Source organism: Arachis hypogaea, chromosome 2 (genome assembly GCF_003086295.3).
Source record: "Arachis hypogaea cultivar Tifrunner chromosome 2, arahy.Tifrunner.gnm2.J5K5, whole genome shotgun sequence".
NCBI classification, from domain to species: domain Eukaryota; kingdom Viridiplantae; phylum Streptophyta; class Magnoliopsida; order Fabales; family Fabaceae; genus Arachis; species Arachis hypogaea.
In genome coordinates, this window is record NC_092037.1 from 95,461,508 (window position 1) to 95,471,585 (window position 10,078).

The following is a 10,078-nucleotide window of genomic DNA, read 5'->3' on the forward strand; positions in this document are numbered from 1 at the left end:
TTCACCCATAATAATGTTGTCATTTGAAAAAGGAGATATAAGTGGCGTACTAATTGAAAAACTTTTTTTACAAGAGCAGTTTAATATATTGTCATAATTTTCTATTAATACAAGTGCAGTCTACGTATCTTTTGGATTAGGACAATCCTGCTTAATTTAATAACATCACTCTCTTGTTAACCTAAAAAAAATACTAGATATAACATCACTTTCGTATTTATACATTTATGACATTGTCCAATGTCATGCCATGACCAAGACATCCAATTAGGAAGGCTGAAATTGAGTCTGAATTTTTCTTTCAAATTTCTTTTCAACAACTATGTCAATATTTTAGGGTGAGATAAACATGTGAAGGAAATATGAGTAATGGATACAATATTGAAAAAGATATATATTAAAAAAAAATTTGCCAGTCTAAATCTTCTTTAGTAGCAAGATAAAGTTTCGTGGTGTAACTTTTACGTTTTAACGCATTGGTTTGGATCGATGTTTTGTTTTTACTTTGCTCTAAATATATACAGATTTAGGTAAAAACAAATCATGCAATTTAAAAGATATGACCTTTTAGTTCCAAATAATAATAACATGAATGTTAGCTTTTCACATTAATTACGTGTTTACCAAACAAAATGATTATGTAACTGCAGATGGACTTTTCTTTAAAGAAAAAATCTATAGAATTTCAATGTAGTTGTGGCTTTCATCAATACTAACTATATCTTAAAAATTATAGTTCAATCTAATAAATCTCATTATTTTGAACTAAAATCCCTTCAAAAACGACCATAAAGGCTTTAACTGCTATTCATTAAGTTTATAGCAATCAATTTTTCCGAGAAATGAAGGAATTCACATAAATTCGATGCTTGTTTAGTTCAAATTCCTTCACAGCAGAAGGAAACATTGTTCAAAACACATTGTTCTTCCTCCAATGACAAATTAACATGACTCCATAGCCATTGAAACATAGAAGGGAACGAGTCGGGTCAGTGAAGGGAAAGAATTCTATATTCATTTCCGGGGGAATCACCAACAATCATTTTCTTGGTGATGATTATAATCATATTTTCAAAATAAAAATACTCAGAACACAATTTAAAAAGGAACTGAATGAAGCAGGCGAAGTGCATATTAATCAGAACAAAATCCATCATCAAAACTATTACCACGAGAACAAAGTTGTATCACAAATTTTCATGTGTTCCAAAAATTCCAAGACATAATATGGTACCAAAGAACTAGGTCTGCTTATCAAAAAGTACATTGAAGGTAGAACCTGATACTATCACTGAACAACTCACTCTAAGCCACAAGGGTGCTGGCGGTTGTTGATTCACTGCAAAAGCAGATAACATAACCAGTGTTAGAACGTCGGAACATTGCGATGTACACAAACAAGAAACGAAAATGAGCCAAAGGCCCTAAAGTAATAGCATCTTTAAGGTGCCAGCACTTCAGAAATAAGCACAATCTCATTATTAAAACACCGATCCAAATTCTGTGGAATTGAGAACAAGTCGCTATAAACGACTTCTGTTCAACCTCTGCATACGAATAATAGTGATTCACATGAAGCAAAATGACAGCAAGAAGCAGTATAGTGCATTTTAACTAATCCAAAATAATTCAAAAACCCATGGACTTTCATAAACAAAATATTTATCCAAAAGAAGATCACAAAGAATGGTTCCATTATGTTGTCAACCTAATCCTATCAACATGTATACACCGAATTCAATTGTTTTATGAACATCAATTTAACAATGAATAAAAAAATAAATAAGAGCAAGAAGTTGAACAAACAGCACAATTAAAATACGAACCACACAAAACCCAATTCAGGGAACCACAAGGATTTTAAAAAATAGAAGTATTCATGAAATGCATCATCCCGGTGTATAATCATCAAAATAAAAGTTCAGGCACATTAAGAAACCGTTGTGATTTAAAGAAAATGCATATTTGATACTTACTATTTCCATACGGGTGGAAGCTTCTTGGTCTTCTTGTAGTAACGTGCAAGTCGGTGGATCCTGCTCTCTACCAAAATCAACCTGAATTTAGAGTCCTTGTCCTTCCTATTCCTCTCCAAGTGCTTCCTGATTGAGACAGCCTTCTTGATCAAGTGGTATAGATCTTCAGGTATTTCAGGAGCAAGACCTATTGAAAAAAAAAACAACACAAGAAACATTGTAAATACATTTCACATATCAACTTAAAAAGCAAATTTATACGAACAAGTAACAATGGGTAAAGCGTACCATGGGCCTTCAATATACGCAAAATCTTGCTTCCGGTGACACTCTTCACCTGAGCAATTCCGTGAGAATCACGAAGAATAACACCAATTTGTGATGGAGTAAGACCTTTCTTGGCAAACTTGCAGATATTCTCCTCAACCTGAAAATTCCAAAACAAAGAATTAGAAAAAAATGGCCACATATCTTAAAACCTGCATTTTTAAATATTAACATAACAAAAAAACTAAGCCGTGTACAACTGTAGGTTCAAATACATGGATCAAATAATGCCATAAAGCCCTAACATGGATCATATCTAAATTTAAAACATCCATATATTAAAAGAAAAATTAGAATTTGAATCATTAGTTCAAAATTCATGATCCACAAAACTAAGCCTGAGGGGTATACCACCAAAGTTGACACTAAATGCATTTGACACATGCTGGAGCCAATTCTATTTTGCATAACAAAATATTCAATCCAAGCCTAATTTAACAACAATGGCTGGATACATATATAACTACGAATAATGTGTAGACAAGTATACACAGTTACCAAATTAAAATACTAACAAACGAACCTCACATTACCAAAAACATACGCCTAAAAATAAAAACTCAAACAATTATAAATCTCTAAGCTAAAAAAAATCACAATTTTCCATCATACAAAGAGAACCCTAAAAAATAAAAAAAAGAAAGGCAGAAAATGCAAGAAGGTAGGGTTAAGATTTCTGACATCCTGAGATGAGATCTTGAGCCAGCTGGGTGGAGTCCTCTTGTAAGGAAGAGCTGAACTGGAAATACCCTTACTGATATACACAATCAACGAACAAACACGTCAAAAAAATTCAGTTTGTCCAAAAAACAATAACATTAAGAAATAAAAAATTAAAATGGTTGAAGAGAATCTGTGGCGCGAGAATGAAGAAGAGAAAGAAGCATACCCGCGACTGTGCATACGCCCCATGGTGGCTGGTGGAAGGAAGAGAACTCTTTACTCTCTGTGTGTGCTCTCAGCGACTGCGCCAAACTGAAGAAGAAGATGCAGAAGACAGAACCCTGAATTATATTGAGGATCATGCTAGGGCATACCCGCTGGGTTATTTATTGGGCCTTCATGGGCTTTTAAATATGGGCTTCATTTCTGTCTATTATCCTAAAATTATAATTCCTAAGCCCATGCTTTAATCGGCTTCACTCTCGTTTTAGTTTTAGGCTAAAAGCGTAAGAAACAAATTTACTATCTTGTATCTTAAAAGTATAGGCTAAATATACCATAAAAAAATAATTTATAAAATTTATTGTAAAAAAAAGGCTGATTAATTTATAAAAATATTTTTATTTTTGTTTTCTGGTTTTATTTCCTGACTTCTTTTTTTTTCAATTTTTTTCACATTTTAAAACATGTGATTGGTTTGTGAAAAAAAAATCATTTATAAATATTGAAAATAATAAAAATATGTTTAGTTAGTCAATTTTAATTGTTATTTATTGATACTTTATTAATTGATTTTTGATTAAATAAATTATTTCAATAACAAATTATTTTTTTCTTTCTTTTATTAAAGAAGAGACATCATGGTGTTTGAAAAAATAATATGAAAATGATATTTTAAAATTAAAATATTAAAAATAATATTTTTAAATACAAAAATAAATTATATCAATATTAAAGGATAAATATGAGGTATAAATATAAAACACACAAAATAGGAGTGTAGTTGAATTTAGTTTTAAAAATAGGATTACGGTTGAAAATGACGTTAAAAATAGGAGAACGCTTAAAAAAAAGGACTATATTAAATTAGAATATAAATACAAATTCGCGGTTATATTGAGAATCATGTTAGGGCATAGGGACGGCAAAATTGCCTTGAATGGCACCGCAAATTTACTTAAATATCTTTAATAATTTACTTCTAATATAAATTTTTTAGTCATTTCATATATAATATATATTGAAAAATCTAATCCTAATTTCAAAAGTCTCTTCCGTTCTCTCTATAATATTAACACTGCGCCCGTCCCACTTTTCAATCTATATTATTATTTTTTTTAGATTAGAAATTATATTTTAAGACTTTGTCTTATGCAATATAATTATGGTGTGTTATTTTATATTTTTGGACTTGTAATTTTGGATAATACTCTATTTATATACAATGTTTTTTATTTTTAATTAGAACTTTCATATAAATTATCAATATAGAAAAATAGAGAACGAGGAGAATGAAAGCTCACAAAAAATAGAGATAGGGGACAATATTTTGATTATTTTCCCACGATAGAAACCAAAAGGGCCAATGAGTTGCTGCATACATAAGGCGAAATTTGAACCTCCGACACTTGCTAAAACGAACTAATGAACAAACCACTAGACCAAACCAACTTAACTGCATCCCTATCTTACCCGTTGTCATCCTTACTAGGGGATACCTGACTGGGTTATTATTGGGCCTTTAACGGGCTTCTAAACATGGGCTTTGTTTCTGTCTATTAGCCTCAAATTATATTTTGTAAGCCCATGTTTTAATTGGCTTCGCTCTCGTTTTAGTTTTAGACTAAAAGTCAAAAAATATTATTACAAAAATTTTATGTGAAATTAATAGTTAAAAATCGTTATTTTATAATTTAGTCAAATTTATCAAATTATTCTATCAACTTCATTCGAATGACAAACTATATGTAAATCTCCGCTAAGATTTATAGCTTTCCATGTAAACTGCGTAGTTTATACTTTATACTGGTTGTAGTTGTAGCCTTGTAGAATTACTGAATTAGCTTTGGTGTTCAGTTCGTGTGTAATTTCTTGCATATTGGCTAGTGCATTTGAATATAATTTTTTAGTAATAGAATAAAATTATTGAAAGAAAATCCATTTTAAAATATACTACCTCTAAGTGTTTTACTGTTTTGTGACGATGAACTGATTTAAAACCACTATGTAGCTGAATCCACTCAAGCACATATTAGATAGCCATTGACTCGCTAAGCTCTTAAAAGGGAATATTAAGGCCACGGAAGTACAGTCCAACATGTGAATGAAAACACAATAAGCATGATTCTTTAAATTGTTTCCCAACTATTGTACTTGGACTAATACCAGATTTGTCCTTTTATTATGTATATGAGTATTTTACCCCTTAATCTTGTGCTATCAACAAGTCAATCTCTAAGGCATACATTCAATATCCAAATTGAACTAGCTCCAAATTAGAAACTTACATACTACGTAACAATGAATAAATCTCACTAACCTGATGGTGTGTCCTATCATGTACAGAAAACTGGTGAACACATCCCTCTAGTTCAATCCAACTACAACCAGGAACCTTTATCAAATTCTTTTCTTTCATCTCTGTCCTAACCCTTTTAACATTTTCCCACATGCCCAAACTTGCATAAATATTAGATAAAAGCACATAACTTGGAGTACATGAACTTAGCTGAACCAATTGCTTAGCTACAGGCTCACCTATTGAGAAATTCTGATGATTTTGACAAGCACTGATCAAAGTCTTCCAAATTACATCATTTGGTTCAATTGGCATCATCTCAATGAATTGCTTCGCTTGTTCAACTTTCCCTGCACGGCTAAACATGTCAACTATACATCCATAGTGTTGCACTCTAGGTTCAAGATTATACACTTTCTGCATAAGCTCAAAACATATTAGTCCTTCCTTCAACATGCCAGCATGTCCACAAGCACTCAACAATCCGATGAATGTGATACTGTCGGGTGTAATAGAAAGCCTTTCCATCTCCATGAAAAACTCGAATGCCATTTCGCCCATTCCATGTATCGCAAACCCACCAATCAAAGCATTCCAGTGATCTACGCATTTTCTTTCAATGTTCTCAAATACTGAGATAGCTTCCTCTATGCTGCCACACTTTGAGTACATGTCAATTAGCGCAACGCCGAGTTTACCAATTAGAGAGTGCCCGTTGTCTATTACATACCGGTGTATTGCAATACCAAATTCAACTTGCCCTAACTGTGCAATTGCTGTAAGAACAATTAACAAAGTGGTATCATCAGGTAACATGTTTGTTGCCCTTCTCATATCATGAAACAGCTTCAAAGCCTCAATGCAATAACCGTTCTGAACATAGCCAGCCATCATGGAGTTACAAGAAATAACACCTTTACTTGGCATCTCATCAAACAAGCTCCTTGCAGCAGCAACATTACCCGATTTCGCATAACCATCAATCATAGTAACCCAACTGACCGAATCTCTCTCAGGCATCTCATCAAACAATGCTTGAGCATCCTCCATTTTCGCATGCTTCACGCACCCACCAATCATAGTGTTCCATGAAACCAAGTCTTTCTCAGGCATTTCATCAAACATACTCCAAGCAATATCCAACCCATCCTCACACCTTACATATCCTCCAATCATTGAATTCCAAGTAATCAGGTTCCTCTCATCTAATAGCATTCCATCAAACAACTCACGTGCCTTTTCAACCACCCCACACTTCACATACCCATCAATCATGGAGTTATAAGAAACAGCGTCTCGTTCAGACATTCTATCAAACACTTGGCGCGCAAGCTCAACACAGCCACACTTCACAAACAATCCAACCAAGCAATTTTGCAAGAACACATCAGAACAAAGATACGTTTTTGACAACAACCCATAAATTTGCATTGCTTCCTTCAACAAACCTACTTGGGAACAAGCCTTGAGAGCAAGTGAAAACGAGTACTTGTCCAAATTGACCCCATTGTCATGCATGAAACAGAGCACAACCAAAGCACCCCTTGGGTCACACCCACCATGGGAATAAGACCTTATAACAGCGTTCCAGAGAAAAGGGTCATCGCCATGTTGGTCCTGTGTTGCGTGGTGCTTGAAGAACATATAACGTGCAAACTCCACGAGTGGCGCGTGAGGTGAAGAGATGAATGTGAGAACGAGCTTTGTGGTGAAAGAAGTGTTTTTTATGAGACCCGTTGTTGTGATTCGTGCATGAAGTTGTTTCACGTGTTGTGAGGTTGTGCATTTTGGGAGCAAGTGGAGTGTGGGAATGGAAGAGGACCATGGTTGATGTGAAGGACTACAAGAAGAAGAAGAAGCACACACAAGCATCAATGAACTCAGAATTTGAAGATACTTTACTTTTGTTCTGTTCTGTTTTTGGTGGGTTTGAGTTGGAAAACTTTGTATATGGAAAATGAAAACTTTAAAGTTGGTTTCAGTTGTTGGTTCATGAATGGAGGTTTAGCAATGGCAGTGTTGTTCCAAGCACATGTGTGTCTCTTTGGGGCTCCAATTTGGATAATGCCATAATGGCTTTGATAAGGTTATCTCTGTTTTGAGGGAAGAGACTGATGTTGTTATTGTTGTCACCATCAATGGCTGCTTAGATATTTTTACTTCTAATTATATGAAAATTAATGAACTCAAGTGTACAAGATATTTCTGACCCAAAAATAGAAGTATAAGTTTAATTTCTACATATAACAAAAAAGAAATTACAAAATTTTATAAGGCGTGATGGTTCTAGTGGAACTTGAGAAAGGGGTTGAATCAAGTTAGTTTAAAACTTAAAGTTTCAAACTCTGTGTTGTTGTTGCTCGCGTTGCAGGAGATTATTTAGAATTGTCTCATACGCAGAACATTAAAAGTGCAGAGAAAGGAAGAAAGAGGCCAGCATGTATCCTGGTTCGGATTCTTATTGCCATGAATCCTACATCCAGTCTCCACCACAAACCATGGTGGAATTTTCACTATAATTCTCAGATTACACACACCAATACTATTGAATTAATTCCTAATCCAACTAGTATCTACCCCTAAGCTTTCTTCACCAAAGCTTAGCTACCCCCAAAGTGCTATCCCAACTTGGAAGGGGAATCTACACAGATTCAATTCTCACCAAGTGCTAACCCAACTTGGCAAGGGGAACTAATCCTAGTTCAATCACCCAAATTACATTAGAAAAACAGTGGCTATTTTGCATCACTCTTGCCTTTTCTCTCTTGGCTTTTGATCCTCACATATTTGCCTTTTTTCAAAACAGAAAATAACACAAGACAGCCATAGCATAAAATAAGAATTAAGCTTGAGTAGAAGAAAGAGATTCCAGCTCTATGTTAGAGAAGGTGCTCTGAATGTATGTGCTCTCTCTCTCCTGTTTTTCAGAAGATGAAATGAAGCTTCTTTTATATCTTCAGCTTGGCTTCATTGTAGCATCTTCCTCTTTTCTTTTCCTTGCTGCCCGTTGGAGTGGTCCTTGATGACATGCAGTCCTTTCTTCATCCTGCTCCACTTTCCTTGCTGTCCGAGGAGCTCCACCACTACCTCTGTTGTCCTTGGTGTTTCTTTCTTCCTTGGCATGTTCTTCTTTTCAATTCTGCTCCATGATCTCTGCCATACGAGGAGCTTCACCCACTACCTCTGCTGCTTGTGCATGTTTGTGTTTTGCTCTCCCTTTACTGAAATTTTTTGCTTTACTATTTGTCCTTGGAGATGTGAGAGTGCTTGTGTCTTGTTGCTTTGCTAAAGCCCCAACTGTCCTTGATGTTGACAGATGTCCTTTTCTTTCTTTTCTTCTTTTGCCAAATGTATACCTTTTTTATTATTGCTGAGCGGTGCAATGAGCTTTGGCTCTTTTGCCATGCTGAGGCACTAGCTTGTCTTGGACTGAATTGGTGTGGACTTGGTTACTAACTTAAGGAACAATGTGAGCTGCTTTTCTATTTGCTGTGATGGGTTGATGTATCAAATGCTTGTATACTTGGGCCTGCCACAATAAAGCACACATTAAACAATATTGGGCTTTTAACCCAAGGCAATGTTTGTCATCATAATATAACCCAAAATCAAACTAGGCTCAACAATCTCCCCCTTGATGACAAACATGATAAACTAGGGAAATTAAAGACTTAATTTGAAAGAGTTAAGAACACTTCCCTTTGATGGCATTCGGTTTGTGAGTGGCTCCCCCTCAATACCAGAATTATTCCTCCTTGATCATGGCTTCTATCTTTACCTGAACAAATCTTAACAAACAGCCAGGACCAAAATTTCCAAGCAGTATATCACAGTAATAGTAACACAGAGCAATTTACACTAGACATGATACACAGGAATTAACAAGTTACTTAGCAGCATAAAGTATCATTGTTCTTAACTATCACAATTAATCCCCTAAGCCAAACTAACATTCCCTTTCTTTTCTCCCCCTTTTGTCATCAAGGGAGGAAAGGAAAAACCTGCACAAAATTTGTTAGAGGCTGGTGCAAAGAGTTCAAGTAACCGAGTAGTTTAAGTCTGTTACAGTCATCCAAAAAATAAACAAGTCCAAAACAAAACAAAGGCAAGTCATAATCGCAGATGAGATAACAAGAAGCTAGGCATCAGAGTTAGATTCATCAGAGGTTCCATCGTCCTCCCCCTCATTGTCGGAAGTTGTGAGGCCAACCTCAATGTCCTCCACAAAGTCTCTCAGAATCCGAATCCTTCCCTTAGTCTTTTTGAGAGCATTCTCCTCCAAAACTTGATTCCTTTTGCGCTCAGCTCCATGGTGGAGAAGAAGGTCTGTCAGATTGATAAATTCTTCAAGCACATTCTTCAGAATGCGGGTCATGACCTTGATTGTAGTGGATGTGGAAGGGGGAATCAGAGGATCCTCATCAACAGAGGGAACATCAGTGCTGTCATCAGCTTGGCGACGCCTAGGAGCTGTTTTCTTTACTGCACCACCCCCTTTGATATATGAGTTACAATCTTTAGCAATTTCAGCCCCAAAATCAACATTGTAATATTGAAAAATTTTTGTAAGAAGCATGCCATAGGGTAAAGCATT

General features: G+C 35.1%; 2 protein-coding genes across 2 annotated transcripts; both read right to left on the reverse strand.

Annotated features, from left to right (window-relative positions):
• Window positions 1-1,134: 1,134 nt before the first annotated feature.
• Window positions 1,135-5,283, reverse strand: LOC112752957 (small ribosomal subunit protein uS15). The gene is made up of 5 exons (XM_025801581.3): window positions 3,193-5,283; window positions 2,985-3,057; window positions 2,265-2,403; window positions 1,977-2,163; window positions 1,135-1,339 (listed from the first exon to the last, which is right to left on the reverse strand). Exons 1-5 carry the CDS (start codon window positions 3,213-3,215, stop codon window positions 1,306-1,308), a joined length of 456 nt encoding a protein of 151 aa, XP_025657366.1. The 5' UTR covers window positions 3,216-5,283; the 3' UTR covers window positions 1,135-1,305.
• Window positions 5,284-5,319: 36 nt separating this feature from the next.
• LOC112752973 (pentatricopeptide repeat-containing protein At2g45350, chloroplastic) lies at window positions 5,320-7,674 on the reverse strand. The gene has a single exon (XM_025801582.3). The coding sequence runs from the start codon at window positions 7,354-7,356 to the stop codon at window positions 5,470-5,472; it is 1,887 nt and encodes a 628-aa protein (XP_025657367.1). The 5' UTR covers window positions 7,357-7,674; the 3' UTR covers window positions 5,320-5,469.
• Window positions 7,675-10,078: the final 2,404 nt, after the last annotated feature.